Raw genomic sequence first — 20,818 nt, 5'->3', positions numbered from 1 at the left:
GTGTTTGCTTTTCTTTTCAAAAATCTATTTCATCATTTATGATTGAGTGAAATTTTGCTGTTCAGTGACTCAGTCATGTCTGACTTTTTGGGACCCCATGAACTCCAGGCTTCCCTGTCCTTCACCTTCTTCTGGTGCTTGTTCAAACTCATGCCCATTGAGTCGGTGATGCCATCCAACCATCTCATCCTCTGTCGTCCCCTTCTCCTCCCACCCTCAGTCTTTCCCAGCATCATGGTCTTTTCCAATCATTTGGCTCTTTGCATCAGGTGGCCAAAGTATCAGAGATTCAACTTCAGCATCAGTCCTTCCAATGAATATTCAGGACTGATTTCCTTTAGGATTGACTGGTTTGATCTCTTTGCAGTCTAGTGGACTCTAGAGAGTCTTGTCCAGCACCACAGTTTTGAAAGCATCAGTTCTTCAGTGCTCAGACTTCTTTATGGTCCAACTCTAACGTCTGTACACGATTACTGGAAAAACCATAGCTTTATGTGACTGCTATTGCAATAGCTGCCTTGGCAGGAGGGAGTCAAGGGCCTGCAGCCAGCAAAATGCCCATTCCATGCGGCAGTCAGCAGCGCTGTCATTTCACTTATTGATATCTCGACTCGTATTACACAGGCATTTAACTCAACATCCAATTTCTAGCAAGGAGGAGCAGACAGAGGTCATCAGATGAACCGGGATTCAATCCGTTAGGCAAAATTAACATATTAATGAGATGATCTGCTTTAGTTCAAATTCTGCCCTGGAAATCTCCTGAGGGTTTTCTTAACGGTTAACAAAAATGCCTACCCCGCATCAACTCATTAGTAAAATACACCACTTTCGATATCAGACAAAACGCTAAATGCCTGGGCGTCTGTCTGACTTTGATTTGCCTTCCAGGCCTGTGGGTATGAGAAAGGGGGAAAACCTGAATTAAAGAGCATGTGCTCTTCGGAACTCAGATGAACTAATTTATTTGTGCAGCGAGGTTGGGGGATTTATCCATATCAGGTTTTGTCCTCGGTCATCTCCGGGCAAGGAGGTGAACTGACAGTTACCTAAGTAATTCAAACTCAGCTTAGGAAAGAAATGAATGCTGTTTGGCACAAAAGCCTTAGAAGGACCCAGAGCTGAATCAGACCCTGTCTGTGGCTGATCGCTGACACATCAGACCCCAGATGGGGTAAGAAATATGAACATCCTAGCATCATCTGCAGTGTAGAGGGCTGATTCAGAGTTCACCCTGTGCCAGAAAGCAGGGGGCCACCAGATATTTGGATGTGACTGACATCTTCCAAGGGCTTGGGGGCACTAGTGGTGAAGAATGGAGACGCAGGAGACGTGGGTTCGATTCTTGGGTCGGAAAGATCCCCTGGAGTCAGAAGTGGAAACCCACTTCAGTATTCTTGCCTGGAGGATCCCAAGGACAGAGGAGCCTGGCAGGCTATAGTCCATGGGGTCACAAAGAGTCAGACATGAGTGAGCAATGGAATACTGGGGGAACATCTTCCAAAATATCCTGACTAGGAATCATAGAATCCTAGGTCCTGAAAGCAAAACCAAGCCAGAGAGATAAGCCAACACCCTTCATTTGTAAGTAAATGAAATGTGATTATCGCAGCTTCAGAGGTTGAACAAATTAAGATTCACAAGACATAAACGTCTCACTAAAGATTTCATTAATGCTAAGTGTCAAGCTTAGAATAGAAACCCAGATCTCTCGATTTCCAACTCCCTTTAAAAAAAATAAAACTGAGTTAAAAGATAAAATTGCTGTATTCATAAATTAACTACCATCTTGAATATCCACAAAAGTGAGATCTACATAACATCTCAGCCCACTAGTCGAAAGTCCAGTAAAAAGCGCTGCTTCGCTTTTCACTTATTATTCTTTCCTCTTTTTTCAACCGTTTTATTAAGATTTAATTACATACAATATTGTATAAGCTTAAGGTATACAACCTGTTGACTTGCCACACACAGACTGCAAAATTATCATGCTTTTCTTAATAGGGTTCCTTTTCTGTATAATAATTCTGTCTGAATACAAACCCTTCTTTTTATGAGGTTCCTTCTATTTAAATTTTAAAGAGCACTTTGGATTATCTTTGCCAGTTAATAGTAGATTTTGAAAATTGTTAAAGTTTGTGATTAGTCTGCCCCCCAGAAGATGATAGAGAAGAATGTTTGGAAGAACTGGGATCAACACTCATCTCAAAATCCCTCAGACCACCCAGGAAATGGACACCTGTCTTTCTAACAATCACCTTCAAGTATATGTACTTGCAACTTGAAGTTCAAAGGAACTGCCATGAAAATTAAATTAACTAGATAGTGAGTTGTAGCAAGTGGCTATTGTTGGTAACCAACCACCTCAAAACTCACTGACCAAACAAAACAGGAAGTCCTTATTATGGTTCTAGGCCCTTTCGTCAGCGTGGGTGGCCTGATGGGGGGTTTCAGGTCTAAGACAGCACCCACCAAGGGCCCTGGGGTTGGCCAGCCCTCGGCTGGCTCACAGCACCTCTCCCCACCCAAGAAGAGCCTGGCCTCAAGCGCAAGGGGGCAACGACAGGGATCTCAGCAGACTCGTGTGAGGCCTTAGAGGTGGTGCCTCTTCTCTTTGGATGTATTCTCTTGGCTACAGCAAGACACGGGGGCAGCTCAGATGCCAAGGCAGAGAGAACAGACCTAACCTCTTGATGAGAGAAGTGTCAGAGGGGTATTGGACAGGGCAAGGATGCAGAAATGCAAGCAACCGGGGGCAGTTTTGCCCCATGCTTCTTCACTTTATTTATCGGTTCGCTCACCTTTCAAATGGGTAGTTTGAAAGGTGCACCTCGTTCTGCACAGCACACTGCTGGCTGACAGAGACCCAGACACAAAGAACAGAGGGACGGAGGGCAGTCTTATCCTCAGGGACACGTCCATGGACAGACATGTTAACTCTAAATTATCATCTTGGGAGGAAATAAAGAAACCATTTATATTTTTTAAAGGTAGCTTTAACACTATGCTTTTTTAAAAACTCAATTTTCTGACCATTTCAACGTGGGACATGTTTCTGGGAAAACTCAGGTTTCAAGTCTGACATGTAGGGTTCATACTCCAAGCCCACTAACTCCTCCCGGCTGGATGACAAGGGCCACTGACTCAACCCCCCTGAGCTCCAGATTCATCATCTGAAGAGCATGCTCAGTTGCTTCAGTCAAGTCCACCCCGTTGTGACCCCAGGAACTACAGCCTGCCAGGCTTCTCTGTCCAAAGGATTCTTCAGGCAAGAATACAACAATGAGTTGCCATTTCCTACTCCAGGGGATCTTCCTGACCCAGGGATTGAACCCAAGTCTCGTGCATTGCAGCCAGATTCTTTATTACTGAGCCACCTGGGAAGCCCCTATCTGAAGAGAGGAGACAAGAATTCATTCCACACGCTAATGTCAGTATTAGCTGCAAAAATCCCTGGCTCAAAGCCTGGCTCATTTATAGGCAATTTCCAATAAAGGGAAACCACAATAAATGCGCCTCACCACCTATTACATCTGCACCCAGGAAAAAGCCAGGTTTGGAAAGCGTATTTTTAATAAGACAGTGTGTCAAGAGAGAAAAGTTAAAAGCTTGGAGCTGACAAAAACTAAAAATGTCCTTTTGTTGAAAAGCCCATCCTCCTCCAAGAGAAAATGATATTAGAACAAGGCACACCCCATTTAAATCGTGGGGAGGTTTCCTTCCCGGTGTTTCCTTTGGGGAGAGGCAGGGTCACCGAGGGGCAGAGTGGGGCATCCTGCTCTCATCTCTGAACAGCGCTGCACCATTATTTATTCTGGCAGAGCTGCCAGTGTGCACCAATGACAGGCATGGAGGAGCTGAATATGTACAGATTCGGTTAACTCTACCCAGCAGGACAGGTTATCAGGGGGTGGAGCAGAGGCCAGACGCATTTCCCCAGCGAGAAATGAAACAAGAGCGTGGGCACCGCTAGCAAAGCGATGGATTTCACCCTTTGTATAAAACAGACAAGCTTTAGCCTCCACACTCTTGGCTCAAGACAGAGCTACAGGAGAAGGCTCCTGGGTTTTTATTAGCCTAGTAAATCACTGAATTTCTTACATACATTATGAAATCTATTTGGCCCTCAAATAATATTTGCAAATCACATACTAGTCATTATCCAAAAGGAAAAGCACCACTGTTCGATACTAAAAATGCCATCGTCTCATAGATCTGAAAGGTTCTCTCTTTTCCCCCCATGTCTCCTAAACACATGCACTTAGGGGAAAGCACACAGCTCTTTATTCGTTTGATAAGTGACCTATTCTTGAAATAATTTATCATGTTATCATGATTAATATTTGTATTTCAACATTATTGTCTCCATAGTATGTGGTACTTTTTATAATAAGGATGGTAATTTTTAACCATCATTTTATATTTATTATGAAGTATTTGAAACAATTTTGAATAATACAATATACACGAAACTTTGGTAAACCTCTCACATTTTTTTATTTCTCTGGATCCTTTTATTTTAAAAAAATGTATCTACAAGAAAATGAAAAAAAAGTGCAATTACAAAGAAAAGGTTCATAGCTCTTTAGGAAATGATTATACATATGAGTGTTTTGGTAAGGAAATGGAGCAGAAGGAGAATTATTTAGAAAGCAGGTTTTCCCTTAGATATTTTGCTAAATTGTGTAGTTTTGGTTGCCATGGCAATAAGTACCATGGTTTAAATGTCTATGCAGAAATAGAAGTCACTCCTACCATATTCACAAGAATCAAAGAAATCTCATTACTTAATGGGAAAAAAATTCCCAATTTGGATGAAGGAAGGAAAAACACGGTATGCCAAATTTATTTTTCTGACAAACTGCTTGTTATTTAATCTCTGAAACAAAAATAAAGACAAAATATTTAGAATTACACAACAAAGGAAGAACTACATACCAGTCTCCTGGACGCACGAAGCACGCAGAAGATGCTCCGTGCACTCCGGTCAACAGCATCATCAGAAACTATGAAACAAACGTTCCAGTGAGGAAGTCAGATAGAAAAAGAGAAACACTCAAACAGAGTCAAGGTAGGGTATCACAACACTGCAAAGATTAGCCAGATAAATAGCATACACACGAGAAAGGACAACAAGGCAAACAAATTGATTTTTGAAGATAATTCATCGAATTTAAGCAAGACGTGTCAATGAAACTGGGGCAAAGGCATAAATAAATAAGATCAGGACTGAAAGTTGTCAAACCAGAATTATAAGAGATACTGATTGGAAGATTATAAACAAAAGAAAGCTGTGATTTAGTTGGTGGATGTACCTAAAATCTTAAAGGGGGCCATTTTCTAGAAAATATACATGACCTTAAAAAGAGAGAAAATAATCTGATTAGACCCACAAACTTTAAGACAGTATTCATAGGTCAAGTCTCCCTTCACCTCCTTAAAAATTTTTTGGGAGAATTTCACCAAACACTCAAGGCATATATAATTTTCATTTAAAACATCTTAGAAGAGAAGAAAAACAGAATGTTCTCAATTCGTTCTTAAACACAGATGCAGAGGATAAGATGGCTGGATGGCATCACTGACTCAATGGACATACATTTTGGCAAACTTTGGAAGATAAAAGAGGACAGAGAAGCCTGCTGTGCTGCAATCCACGGGGTCACAAGAGTCAGACACAACTTCCCCACTGAACAACAACAACAACACAGACATAAAATCAAAAGATTCTATTTAAACAAATCTTATCTCATTAATGAAAATAAATGCAAACACCCAAAATAATGACTAGAGAATCAAATTTAGCACATCATGACCAAAATAGGACTTGCCCCGAAAATAATTACTCAACATCAAAAAAACATACATCACTAAAATTTGCCACATAAGCTAAGAAAAGGAGAAATAATCTTAATAGATAAAAGGAAAACAATCAATGAAACAGCATCCATTTATGGTTGAAAACATTCAGCAAAGAGTATCTACTGGGACTCTACCTAAACAGATTACTCACTGACAAATATTCAGAAGTATGACATTAATTTGGAAACAAGACAAGAACAGTCTACTATCAGCAGAAATTCTCAACATTGCACTGGAGTGCTGGCCAGTGCAAGAAAATAAGAATAAACAGAATGACGAAAAAGGCAAAGAAGACAAGATGACTACAATCGTCTTCATGAAGATATTCCACCGGAAAATTATCAGAACTAATAAAGTCAGCAGGGTTTCTAGATATCAGATCAACATATGAAACTCAAGACTGAGTATCCCAATAAACAAATTGAAATATAATAGAAAAAGAGCATTCATCATAGCAACAGAAAGTACAAAGTACTTAGAAAAGAATGAAACAAAAATGTGCAAGAAATTGATAGAAAAAACACAAGCATATTTAAGAAATTAAAGAATGTATGAAGAAAGAAATATAGAATAAAAAATGCATATATGTCATATTTATGAAAGCAAAGAATCACCAATCTAAAAAGGCCATTTCTCTCCATATTAATCTGTAAATATATTTCTGCACAAAATCCCAAATGAATTTTTTAATGGACTGAATCAAAATGACTATAAAATTCATATGCAAAAATAGAGATCCAGAGATAACCAAAACAAATAAGAAAAATAAGAACATATTATGAGAACTTACTTATTAAAACAATATATTACTGATACAGTTTAAGTCAAATAGATTAAAAATCAGGAGGGGGTAAAAAAGTATTTCTAATAAGTGAGATAGGGATAATTGAATATCCATCTAAAACATAACATTACATCAGTTTCTCATATAAACAAAAATAAATTCCTGATGTCTGGAAAATTCTAAAGTTTGGGGGGGAAATGTAAGATGGCCTTGAAGTAGGAAAAGAATGACTATGCTAAGTCCCTAAGTCAGGTCACTGTATATGATTGAACAGAGACCACCACGCCTCTATGAGCACATCGCCACGGGGTAGTGCGAAACCACGCTGGTAGTCAGGAAATGCAGGGTAATACTCTCCCCACAACTCTGCTACTAAATATATGCCCCAGCGAAAACTCTGCACAGTATCTCAGGAGGCAACCCTGGAACTGAGAAGCAAAGGAGACTGAAGTGTCCATGTAAATGCAAGCAGATGCGGGCACTGTGGTCTCTCTGCAGGGGAATTCAAGCAGCAGAAACAAAGAGGGAATTAGCTCATTAGGTATCAATATGGTTGAACCTTAAAAGCCATGTGGAGTTAAAAAGGGGGGTGCAGCGTAAAATGTACTGTATGAGAGCATTTCCTTACTTCTGGATGACTCATGATGTTATACACTTATTATGAAACACCAGCATCCAGATGAATTTTTAACACTGTGGGATATTTACACAGAATCGATGACAGAGACTTCCTGTCTTTGAGCAGGAAGGAGAGGGATTTATGCAGGAAAAACAAAAGTAACTTCAGCTTTTAGCTGCAATTTTCTATTTCTTTTGTGTTGAAAAAATTCTGAAGCAAAAGTGGCAAATGTTAATCATATGAGATAATAGGTAACTCTCTTCCTGATTATTAAATCTTTCACCTCCCCCAAATACACTTAATGAAGGAAGGTATTACATGCTAAACGGGGGGGGGGGGGGGGATCAAACGTCTATTTTCCTTTTCTCACAAATGCACAGCAGGTATTTTAGTATTTCTATGAGGCATCTGGGAGTTAACAATATAAATTCATTTATTAAGAAGTGTTTTACATCATAATTAATATGGCAGTGTACAAAACATCATTTTACCAACTCTTAATTACCTATGAGTGTTGGTATGAATTTTCATATTATCTTTCTTTTGGATTTGCAATATCCATCAGAGAACTTAAATCTTTATAATCATTTTAATAAAGTTCTAAGAGGGAAAGATAAAACTAGTAAGTAGATACTTGGGTCTGAATCAGATTTATTTACACATTCAGTCTCTGCTTCAGCTGCAGGTCTTGCTTTGTAGTTTTGTGTCTGAAATGAGGACAGATAAACATGAGAGAAACAGAGAATGAGATGCTACTTAGGATTCACAAGTGATTAAATATATCGATAGGATCAGATGTTTCCTGGTAGAAATTAATTTTCAATTTTGTTATCAAAATAACGGTAAAAAACATTTAATTTCTAGACGTTGTTCTCCTTACTTCATTTTCTCATTACCCAGTTTACCAATTAGATAGTTAATTTATTTTGGTCTCAAAAATCCTGTGTGCGTGTGCACTTGTGGGTGATTCATGTCGATATATGGGGAAAACCACCACAATATTGTAAAGAAATTATCCTCCAATTAAAATTAATTAAAAAAATTTTGTGTGTGTGCATGCTAAGTCACTTCACTCGTATCCGACTCTTTGCAACCATACGGACTGTACCCACCAGGCTCCTCTGTCCACGGAATTCTCCAGGCAAGAATACTGGAGTAAGCATTAAACATTCTTCCTCACTGAGATTCCTTGAGTATAATGGGACAGATGTGTGTGGTTAAATTAAAAAGTATTTAATTTTGACATTCCTCTGCTTCTTAGTGGTCACACAGCCCCGCCAAGCCCTGCCCGGCGCTACTGAGAATTAATACAGATCAGCTAGTGGACGGTCCCAAAGAGAAAAAGTATTTAAGCCTGGAGGGAGGAGACAGTTACAGGAATTCCACTACAGATTTGGCAGGCAGGGGGCAGGGGGTGGGGAGGGAGCAAGCAGATATCCGACAAAGCGTGTTGCTTCTTTTCAATAAAATTTTTCTGCAACCTCTGACTCAGGAAAGAGGAAATACTGCCCACCTTAACATTTCCTGTTGGAGAGAATGATGGCAAATTCTGGACTAAGACCAAGGTGACCATCTCTGAGGAGGCAGGGCGGGACAGGCGTGTGGATGCTCTGAGGCCCTTTGGAGAGTTTCAAGGCCCAATAATGAGCGATTACAGTCACCTGGGATGTAACCAGCGGATGTGGCCACTGGAGGAGATTAATCCTTAAATTTTAAACTCAGAGAGGTAACCTGATCAAACTGACTTCCTTGCAAAAGAGGAAGCAGATGATACTTTTGTAGGAACCATCTGTAACTCTTGGTGGCTACATTCTGGTCCTTTTAAAAAGTCATGTGAAGTGAAGTCGCTCAGTGGTGTCTGACTCTTGGCAACCCCATGGATTGTAGCCTACCAGGCTCCTCTGTCCATGGGATTTTCCAGGCAGGAGTACTGGAGTGGGTTGTCATTTCATAGACATTTATTTAAAAAAATCTTTTGTTTAAACAACTTAAGAAAAAAAATAACCATATACACACACACACACACACATACACACACACACCTGATTTTAATTTTTAGACATTTGCATCCTGGGAAATAGGAGGAGATGGTGCAGAAAGCATGATAAATTCAGCTGTACAAAAAGCTAAAACAACCTGTAGATAGAATTTGGAAACTGTCCTAAGACTCTAGATAAAGCATTAACATTTACAGGTGACATATGCTAACAGTTTGGACATGAACTAGAATCTAGAAGACGTTTCTGATGGTTTGTCTGTAATGCAGAGGACAGGGCTCCATCTTCAGGCCCCGAGAGTTTCATAAACTAAGCCACTGACTTCCTGTCCCTGATGGATGAGACCCTTGACAAATACTCAGTTATAGCTGCAAATCTAATCTACTGAAAATACTCTTAAAAAGATTAACATTCTTACCCTCATATTAGTGTAGTAAAAATCACATCTATCAGGGGGTATCTCAGTGTATGTTTTCAACAATCACAGATTATATCTAAAACTACAAAGTCAATTTTCTAATTTAAAAAAGTCAACAACAAAATCATTACAAACAAATTATCTGGCTTAAAAATCCTCAAAAACTAGCAGGAGTCTATGAACACATTGGCGGTATTATCTCAGAATTTATTAATTTATGTAATCAACACATTAAGAAGTTAAGACAGTCCAGCGCCATTGTTCGTTGTTGGTGTTTTTTGAGAGGAGAGTCCCCCAAAATTATATGTAAAACTGTGCATTTATTCCATTCATCCAATTCTCCAACTGGACTTTGATCTTAAAGTCTAAATATACTATAACGTTTCATAAGTACAGTAAGTGCTATCTGGTTGCATCAATGAGAAAAAATGGAAATCATAAAGAAAATTCATTATATCATATCATGTATATTATATCATTTCAATATAATATACAGCAAAACAGTCAATTCTGTTTAAAAAGCCTTGGAAATTCAACCAATGTGTATATACACCAATGACTATCATAACTAATACTATAGACACGGAGTTCTCAGTGGAACAAAGCTAAGAAGAATTCCCAAATGAAAACTTCAGCCATAAATCCACTTAGCCCAGTGAGTTCGCCTTGTTTTCATCTCAGAGCAGGAAGGTAAAACTCTGCTTTCACTCCAATTCAGGGGGGCAATCTCCAGAGCAGCTACATGGGATCCAGAATCCTGACCTGGGGTGTTTTTAAACCAGCCTTTAGAGTTCTTCAAGGCTATCCTTACTCTTTCCCCATTTGAAACACTTGCTGCCTCTAGGAAGGATAGACAAGGCTCACCTATGGAGAAGTGCCGTTTCTCTGAATATGAAACTTGCACTGCTCGCTACAGTCTCACGAGCGCAGACTCGCTGCACGATGCAACTCATGTCGTCAGACGCTAGAGAGGACCGTGCCCGCATGATGCCCCGACAGGACCGTAAATCCACGTCCCTCTGCCCTTCTGTCTCAGCCCAGAAAGCGAGGTGCTGGTGAGACTCCAGGACCCACTGTTAACATCACCATTCTTTACAATGACTTACCCAGACTGCTGGGGACCACGTGCGCCACGTGGCAATGCAGTGAAGCAAATCTCTCTGGAGACCCAGGACATTCCATGCTGACTTACAAAAGCACTTGCTTATAAATTGAAACATGTGAATTTAGAAGTGAAAGTGTGACTTGCTCAGTCACATCCAACTCTTTGCGACCCCGTGGACTGTAGCTCTCCAGGCTCCTCTGTCCATGGGATCCTCCAGGCCAGGATACTGAAGTGGGTTGCCATTCCCTTCTCCAGGGGACCTTCCTGACTCAGGAATTGAACCCACATCTCCTGAGTCTCCTGCACTGCAGGTGGGTTCTTTGCCTGCTGAGCCACTGGAGAAGACCCTATTGCTGAGAAAGAGTGAGGGCAAGAGGAGAAAGGGACGACAGAGAAAGACATGGTTGGATGGCATCACCGACTCGATGGACACGAGTTTGAGCAAACTCCAGGAGATAGTGAAGGACAGGGAAGCCTGGTGTGCTGCAGTTCATGGGGTCACAGAGTTGAGCATGACTTAGTGACTGAACAACAATGAATTTAGGAATGGGATAAGATACCAAAAATATCCTCCTGATAATTTCAAGAATTAAATCACTGCATTGATGTGTGGATTTTAACACAAACAAAAAAATACTTAAAGAAAATAACTTCAACTTCTGTTTAAAATAGTCCAGCTTTTCTCACAGGTATACCTGTCCTACACGTCTTCCTGTGTCTTAATCACAGTACAGTTAGACTGGGTGGGAGAAGGAGGATTTGATAGCTTGATAAATTTCACAAGTGACATACATTTTCCAGCAGCCTTCTTTTCTCTCTCCAGGATCAAAATCTAAATCTACGGATCGAAGGACAAGGCCTCTGGACAGTTCCTGGAATGGTGACCTGTGCCTCCCAATGAGAAGCAGGATCACGTTGATGTTTCAAGCCCGGAGCCTTCATCCCAATTTGACCTCAGCCACCTGTCTCCCAGTGCTCACAGGGCTGGCATTTCAGAGATCCCAAGTTTCCCCCTCGTCCAATGCTTCCTCCACCACGTGGCCAGTTTCTCTGTCTACTCACTCACCTGTCCATGCAAGGATACTACATGACTTTTTCCTCAAGGAACCCCCACTGCCAAGTGGGAAATGCCATGGTTACGAGGCCTCATGGACTTTATTTTTCCAACAATCAAAGCCCACAAACTGTGCTCTGGACCCCAGGTCATACTCTGCAAACGTGTCACAGACGTATCAAGAGAGAAGGGAAGGAGGGGAGGGGTGTGGGCACTGATCAGCGGTAACCCAGCATCGCTGCTTCCTCTACACTCAGCCAGCAGTCACGCCTCCGACCCCAGCGGTGTGCCTGAGGAGCGGCGCTGCGCTTTCCACTACTCTCTGTTCTTACTCTTTCCCCATTTGAAGCACCTGCTGCATCTAGGAAAGATAAACACGTCTCACCTATGAAGAAGTACCATTTTTCTGAAGATGACACACTGCTTGCTACAATCTCACGAGCGCAGATTCTCTGCTTGCATTTCGACTTGCTACTGTAGTTCAGTCGCTCAGTCGCGTCCGAATCTTTGAAACCCCCTGGAATGCAGCCCGCCAGGCTCCTCTGTCCCTGGGATGCTCCAGGCAAGGATCCTGGAGTGGGTTGCTGCGCCCTCCTCCAGGGGATCTCCCTGAGCAGCAACATCCCTATTCTTAAATTATTTCCTTTATTTGCTTTTCTCCAAACAAGCAAGATTGCAGAATCAACACAAAACAAGGAGGCCGGACTACACCTAGGGTTTCCACCACGCCCTCCATCTGCCTGTTGTTCCCAAGCTCCACGCCTCCACAAATGAACTAGAAGTCCAGCCACGGCCCCCGAGATGTGGCCATGGGACCACCCCGCTGTGTCCGGCACTATGCTGACAGCTCTGTGTACCATCTCTCTTATCCTCAGGTGATCCTTGAAACGGAGAAGGCACTGGCACCCCACTCCAGTGCTCTTGCCTGGAGAATCCCATGGACGGAGGAGCCTGGAGGGCTGCAGTCCATGGGGCTGCACAGAGTCGGACGCGACTGAAGCGACTTAGCAGTGGCAGATGCTTGAAACCAAGCAGAGTTCTCACCACCAGGCACTCACCAGAGGAGCCGGCTTGGAGAAGCGAGAACTCAGGAGGGAAATGGGTCAGAGTGAACTGGAGAGCTCTCCGAATTTTCTATGATTCACTGAAGTAATTAATCATAAATACTTACATGTTTATGTTTAGCTCAACTAAAATATCAAAAGAATGTAATAGAAGCATCTTTAAGACGTCAAAGGCTCAGTGATAAACAAAAAAATCTCCATATGTATGCTTGAAACTCAGTTTATTTACTGTCTTATAATCTGCATGCCAGAGTGTGCTCTCCAAAAATGTGGATTCCAGATCACGCAGACACAGATGAATAACTGAATGAATGGACAGAGCATGTCTTCAACGCTTCTCTACTGAGTCAGCTCCTAAACTTCATCTACTTATAACCTTCCATCTAGCAATACTTCCTGTTAAGGTACATCTATGGTAAAAAGGGACTGTTCCACAGGTTATATTTCTCAGGTGTCCCCGTATGTATAAACCACTGTATTCAGAACTCATGATGAAAATGAGTGAAAATAAACTAGAGGTTTCTATGTCTGAAGAAATTTCCCAAAGTTTCCACACCTTCTCTGCCTCCCCAAGACTCTAACTTACAGGTGCCCCTGCAGTAGGCATGTTAATACGAAAACTCTGCTGACGATGTCGGTGCAGGAAGAAAAAAAAAAAAAAAACTTAAAATCTAACACTGATAATTCAACCCTGGATATGAAATGCAGACATTTCCAATTATGGGAGATGCAAAAATGAGTTATCATTTGAACATTTGCAAGTTAGTATTGTTCCTTATGCCTTAGGAAGAATCTGTATCTCATTTCAAAATCACAAGGATAATACGCCTATTTGGAACTGAGGTAGGAAAAGTAGAATTTTTTAAAAAATGTATAACCTTATTAATGTGCCTATTCTACTATGATCCAGAAAAGGAACTCAGCATTCTAGGAACAAACATGTCCTCTACCTAACTGCCACTTATTTTCCCTTCACAACTTGTTAGAGTACATCTTATTGATATTTATTCTCTCTTGCAAATTTTACAAAAATTATACAGTGTGATAAATATGTCCTATTAATATAAAGCACGCCTGCCCATGTTAACCACAGGGAGATACAGATATATATATATAGATAGATAATACAGATTTTCTGACATAATTACAACATTTTTAGAAAGGTGAGGACTCATAAACAATAAAAGTCGATCCCGAGTTTATCCAAGTTTTGAGACTTCTCTGTGGCTTAGGAAATGGCTCTGTTCATCTATAAGCTTTTCATGAACTTTAACAAATTAAAAATACTGCAAATACAACCTTTCTATGCATTATACTTGTACTGAAACTCAGGTCTGGGCGAGTCATGGGAGGAACAGAGAAGAAGAAAAAAGGGGAGTTATGACTCAAATGGGAACACTGTCTTTTAGAAGTCACACTTCGGATACATTCATTTATCTCTAATCTTCCAATAATCCCTGTCCTTATTCATTCTCTTAGTAAATAAACATAGAGCTGAGACTTACATCATAAGTTTGCACACTGACACAGTAGCAGCACTCCCACTGAAAGGGAAATACAGTGTTTTCCAAGGTTTATGTTTTCCTGTGCAGTCAAAAATCCAGACTTTGCGTCAGTTTTTCCAACTGTATAATCTAAGTCTCTATAAGATTTAAATGGCAAATGGAAATTTCCTACAAGTTCTTACCTGCAGCGGGACTCAAATACATTGAGGGTTTCGATGTCAGCTTCAGCAGAACAGCCAACAACGGCACATGAGACGCATTTGGGTGTCTTAGCTTACTAGTATCATCCTGTGAATCGTCTTCATATTTAAAGGGAACTCACAAAGTAACTGGTAGTAAGAAATAATGACAAAACTCAGAGTCCTCACCACATCCAAAATTACGGATTATCTGCTTACAGTGACCCTCAGGTCACAGACCATATTTGGAACATGCTGATCAATGCTCTGGGTTTGTTTAAATGTGTATATTTTAGTAAAAATTTTAGTATGTCTTTGTCCTTGGAATCTTCTGAGATGCCTGCATGTGTTTAAGAATTTTCCTGTTAATACTTGGCCGTGCTAATGTTTTCCAGGGACCCTCTAAAAGGAGCGGCTCTCAGGAGTTTGGTGAAGTCTGTATGGACAACAAAGAAACCCTCAGGACGCGGCATTCAAAGACCAGCAGACGTGTATAGACTCCTGGACGCAATTTCGCTTCCAGTGGCCTGCCCTGCCCAAGGTCATTATTAGTGATGAGAACACTAACAAAGCCTTCCATTGACAAGGTGCCAAGGGGAATCTATCATTTTTAGATGACCAAACAGCCCCTAAAAGCCACTGCTTAAAGATGACTGAGGCCAGGAGTCAATGTGGTTACCATAGAGATGCTTCGTCAAATAACCCCCCAAACAGGGAAGGAAACAGGAGGGATGGCCGAGCTGAAACACAGCATCCAGTCGGGTCTGAGAGACATAGGCGTCTCAAAACACGGCAGGGCTTCAGATATGCCCGAACTGTCCTCTTCCCAGATGTACACATTTTTTCATACTTCTGGGCGCTCAAAAGGCCACGTATGCCTTCAGCCCAGAGAGAAGGCATTTGCGTCTCTATGCACAAGACATGATTGATTAATTCACCCAGGGGGGGTGTGTGTGTGGGAGGAGGGACTCAAATCCCTTAAAAAATAGTCTCTGAAATCCTGAAAGTAGAATCACCTCACTAAAATGAAATGTTTTAGTGACTCCGGACTAGGAGGCATCTTTAAGAGCGAGCCTGGTTGAATCGCCCTGGCGGGAAGGATGCGTGAGCAGGCGTCCATCACACCTACCTGCCAGGCTCCTCGTCACCGCGGAGGCAACAGTTCACCGCGTTCACCAGGAAGCTGAACAGACGGCTGTACAGGGACTTGGCCAGAAGATCCCGGTGAAACTCAGCCATCGCCACGGTGTGCTGACGCGTGATCACCTCTCCTGGGAGAGCGAGGTGGGGAGAGCGAGTGAGCGCGAGGCTGTCCCTTGTCCGGAAGCCAACAGAGCTGGGCTGTTCACCCCTCCACATCCGCTCACATCACAAGATGCTACCAACATACTATGACTGAGAAATGCAGCCCCTGCCAGTTATTACAGAAACACATAGCGGTGATTTTGAGAAAAAGAAAAAACAAACACAAAACCCAATGGAAGAGGAGTCCTCAAAACCAGCAGAGGCAGGCTGGTGAGGCAATGAGCCACAGTGAGTGAGAGAAGGACACTTGGGGAAGTCCCTCTCTGCATACTGAGTGCAGACCGACACCAGAGAGACAATCTCGGGAGTCGGGTTGGTGTGTGCGAGTATCCACTCGTCAAGTCACGCCTGACTCTACGTGTGGCCCCATGGACTGTAGCCCGCCAGGCTCCTCCGTCCACGGGATTTCCCAGGCAGGAATGCTGGAGTGAGTTGCCATCTCCTTCTCCAGGGGATCTTCCCAACCCAGGGATCGAACCTGCATCTCTTGTGTCTTCCGCACTGGCAGGCAGTTTCTTTACCACTGAGCTACTCGGGAAGCCCGTGAGTTGGATGGCATCAGAGTCTAATTCCAAGCACACCATTTACTAGTGATTTGATGCTCAAGTTTGTCTAGCCTCTTTGAATCTTAGTTTTCTCATTCACTAAAGTGGAAAGAGGAGGGGATGGTTGGATGGCATCACCGACTGGATGGACGTGAGTTTGAGTGAACTCCGGGAGTTGGTGATGGACAGGGAGGCCTGGTGTGCTACAGCCCATGGGGTCGCAGAGTCGGACACGACTGAGCGACTGAACTGAAAATGGAAAGAGCTAAATCCATGCCTTAGCAATGTGTGCCAACTGAAAAATCCAGTGCTCATAGCACCTGCTACAGCTCCCTTCAGTTCACAAGTGCCCAGCAGGCAGCAGCTCTTGTTCTGTCTGATGAAGCGGAGGGAAAACAGTGCTTGCCAAGGAGGAGAGCAGGCTGCTACCACACACACAGACACAGCTGATGTTTTAACTGAACAGATCCTCTAGGATTGATGACTTTATGTCTAAAATGACCCATTACCTACAAAAAGGCAGCTCATCAGACTGGTCTCTCAAAAGCGTAGAGATGTTCACAAAGGTAGAAGGCAAAGTGCAGAAAAACTTACCCTTAAAATACTGGATGTCAGTGGTTAAAGCAGATGCCAGCTCATCCGGAGATACCTGCAGCATTCCAGCCACTGAAATTAAAGCGATAATGAAAGCATCAAGTTACATACATGTTGACAGTGAGAACATGGCATTGTATAGTTGAGAAGTGTGTACAGACCCATCAGAATATGTGTGTATCAAAGAAACTGAATTATCACTGTAACGGGCAAATGCAACTAGAGAAACAGCTTGATTAAAACATCAAAGAGTTCTTGGGGCTCCGGCATTAAGCTGCTGCAGGGTTTTCCCCCTCCTCACCCTTATTAACAGCCCGGGATGCTTTTTTCCCCAATTCCTGGCTAAATCACCTAGATATGGGGTGAAGATAACGGTGGTCACCACAACCATCATTATCTGGTTTTAAGGTTATTTTGGGAAAAAAAAAAAAAAGCTGGGATTGACTCACAAGGCCACTTCAAAGGAGAGACGTTTTTTGGAAAGATCTTTAAAGGGAAGTAATTATGTTCTGTTTAAATGTTTAGTTAATAGCATGCCCTCCAAATATACAGGGTAGAGGGATGGAGTGGAGAATACTCAGAACGATATAAATAAGCCCAATTACGTGCCAGAGCACCAACACTGTTACTCAGGCGGGCAGCGTGGGGACATCAACGTGCATCTTACTAATTCACACGACCAGAAAGACAAAAGAAGCACGCGGATCTCTGTTTTCCCCCACCACCCTCCCTGATTCCCACTCTGGCAGAAACTGGGGGTAGCCCCCTGACTTTTCTGTACTGTGTCTCCATCTACTGGCCAGCCTGGAGAACTGCACGTCAAGGCATCGATGGTCCGTGAATTCCACTGACCTTGTTCCAGGAGCTGGAGGTCAGACACCAGCGCGGAGTCGGCCTCGGAGAGAGCGGTGAAGCCAACGTCCCCGAGATGCAACACGGCTGCTAGGATCACGCATAGGTTCTCCACCTCCTACTCGGGTGACCAACAGAGAAGATAAACGGTGTTGCTTAGGAAGAAAAGATGCAGAGACTGATCCTTTGGAAAACCTCCAAGTAGGTTAAAAAAAATGATGCACGGCTGTGTTTTTTTCCTACTCAGAACGTCCCACAAGGGAACCAACGATCAATGGTGAAAATGGGTACGCCCCATTTAGGGCAAGCAACGTTAACCTTAAAAATTCCCAATAAATTCCCGGTTTCCTAATTGGTAATTTGGGCAGGAAAAGCTCTGGCCGGAGAGAGTTTTTCTAAGAACAATTCTCATTTGCTTTATAGGCATAGACTGGAGACAGTGTGGTCCCTGTGCCATCCGTGAATTTCATCCTGAACTTCCAGCTTTCAGGACAAGGTAGTTTTATTATTAACAGCTTTAAAATGAGCGCATTGAAAAGGATAATCTGTTATTTTCAGGTATAATCCTCTATGACTGCAGCGTTACTTAGACATGTTTTTGGTAGCCTCCAAATCACAAATTAGGGCCTCAGAGTTTATTGATCTGTGCCTGTCTGAATAACATTTTCCAAGCTCCTTAAGCTACCCGACATCTCCCTCTCCCGTTTTTTAAATAAATCCAGTGTGACAGCTCCCTCTTCCGTTTTTAAATAAACCCAGTAACTCCTCATTAAATTTCCCAGTGCCCCGAAAGAGACACATCCTGGACACAGACAGGAAGACTTTGTTCCATCACCGCGGTTCTTGCAGTTCCGTGCCGTGATGGCGACAGGACGGTGAAAGCAGCCCTTCGGGTGCGTGACAATGTGCTGATGCTAACAAGCTGCTCTGCGAGCAGGGGGTGGCGGCGCAAGCCCCCAGTCGTCTTGCTGGTGAGGGAGGGCTGGGGTCGGGGGACCACCTTCACGGTCAGGTCCCCCGGAACCACACTCAGGAGCTCTGACTCAAGGGTCTTGCCAGCCCAGAAGCACCTTTCCCCCAGTCTAACTGGATCTTTTCCTGCCTGGCACCATTGCAGTCACACGTGAGGATCAAGATGGTCAGTGTTTGGTCTTGGTTTAATCGCATGAATTTCTTTAACCAAAAAGCTTGTTAAATGCCCTGTTTGGCCCCTTATGTGGAAGACATAGTCTGTGTGCCCTGCCTTTGAGGATCAGTCATGGGTTTCTACAGCCCCATTTCCAAGGAGCTGGTATCTGGTGGAATGATTCCTTACCCGCCTCTCTATTCCAGTTTCCTATAAGTGAGTAGAGATTGCAGACACAAATGGAGGAAGGGAAGAGAAGAAACAACAGCTAAAAAAAATAAACCAGTAGCAAATGCGAAGACCGAAGAGTACAAGTGGTAGGAGTCAGGGAAAGAGGGAAACACAGGGATGGAACGGATGGAGCAGCAAAGAGCAAAGTGCCGTGTGACTGCACGCTCCTAGAATTCCCGCCCCTGGATGCGGTGAGGCTGGAGTGGAGCCAAGGGCCCAGAGCTATCCACCGAGGGGGAGCCCCCGCCTCCCACCCCTCCCTTGCTGTAGCCCTGCAACCACTTCCACCCCTTGCTGCCCCATGAGCCAAGGGGAAAGACAGGGACCCAAATCGATCGATGTATATCGAATAAAAAAAATAAAATCTGTCACTAAGTCTTGGCTCACGACCTACAGGCATACCAGTTACCCATGCAGTCTTATGTCGATTGCCAATGAGGAACTAGCTGCCATGTAAAGTGACCCCATACTGAACATCGGGGACACAGAGATGATGCATAGGAAAAGGAGATTTGTGGGAATTTCCGAGGTCTTGGTGGCTCAGTGGTAAAGAATCTGCCTGCCAATGCGGGAGACGCGGGTTCGATCTCTGGGTCGGAAAGATCCCCTGGAGGAGGAAATGGCCACCCACTCCAGGATTCTTGCCCGGAGAATCCCATGGACAAGAGAGCCTGAGGGGCTACAGTCCATGCGGTCGCACAGAGTCGGACCCGCCTGAAATGGCTGAGCACGCTTCACATCTCTTGTTCTCTAGACCTGTGTTATTCACTTCAGTGAACAGTAACCACGCAAGACAATGTCAGTTTAAATTGATCAGAATTTTTTTTTTAAGTTTAAAAAAAGTTAAAAATCCACATCCTGAATCTACATCAGCCTCTTCCACCATGCCTGGCAACCCCAAGTGGCCAGTGACTGCCATACTGCAGGTGAAATCTGGAACATTCCTGGGATCACAGAAATTTCCATTGCGTAGCAGAGGGCTTAGGCACTTTAAAGAGTATGTTTCAGCTTTGGAGGTATTTGATAATTCTTTAAGAATTAAAAAAAAAAAAAAGCATAGTGTTCAAGAAGATAGTTTAATCGAGTGATTAGATTACTCTCCCAAGTGGTGCTTGGCAGCAGACAGCTCCTTCCGTCTGCCATGTTTCTCGACTCAGCCAGTGCAAAGTTCTTATCTGTTTCGCTCACGTGCTCCCTGTGGTAAAATGTCTCAACCGCCTTCTTGAGGACGGCAGCCCATCTTCTCGGTACCCTGCGGCCCTGGGCATAATGTTTGCTCACGCCTCTCTCCCACTAGCATGCAAGCTCCACGAGGCAGAGGAATGTTTTTGAATGAATAACTTTTACAAACTAGCAGAGGGTTGATTTCCTCAGTGGAATATTTAACCGCATGACTCACCAAGTTACTGAAGCCAATTACATTCAGAGCTTGTTTCAAAACAGCAAATTTCTCCCTGTTCAGGGAACGCTCTGCTGTTGATGTGTCTTCTCTAAGGGTCTGGTGCAAATACCTGTGAGGAGGAAAACCACACAGTTTTATGGCTTGGCTCGTCAACAAACCCCAGTGGTGCAGTCACT

The 20,818-nt window shown here is 43.0% G+C and overlaps 1 protein-coding gene across 1 annotated transcript in view; it reads right to left on the bottom strand.

Annotated features, from left to right (window-relative positions):
- The window catches only part of MYO16 (myosin XVI), a 397,000-nt gene that overhangs the window by 181,745 nt on the left and 194,437 nt on the right, over positions 1-20,818 (bottom strand). Inside the window, exons 16-19 of the mRNA XM_068984571.1 lie at positions 20,640-20,751; positions 17,884-18,001; positions 17,032-17,103; positions 15,717-15,858 (exon numbers count right to left, since the gene is read on the bottom strand). Coding sequence (XP_068840672.1) covers positions 15,717-15,858; positions 17,032-17,103; positions 17,884-18,001; positions 20,640-20,751 — 444 coding nt within the window. The remainder of the gene's footprint in view (positions 1-15,716; positions 15,859-17,031; positions 17,104-17,883; positions 18,002-20,639; positions 20,752-20,818) is intronic.

The sequence above is a fragment of the Capricornis sumatraensis genome, chromosome 12, assembly GCF_032405125.1.
Source record: "Capricornis sumatraensis isolate serow.1 chromosome 12, serow.2, whole genome shotgun sequence".
In the NCBI taxonomy this organism is placed as follows: domain Eukaryota; kingdom Metazoa; phylum Chordata; class Mammalia; order Artiodactyla; family Bovidae; genus Capricornis; species Capricornis sumatraensis.
The sequence above is the reverse complement of the archived record's forward strand: the minus strand, read 5'-3'. Positions and strand labels throughout refer to the sequence as shown.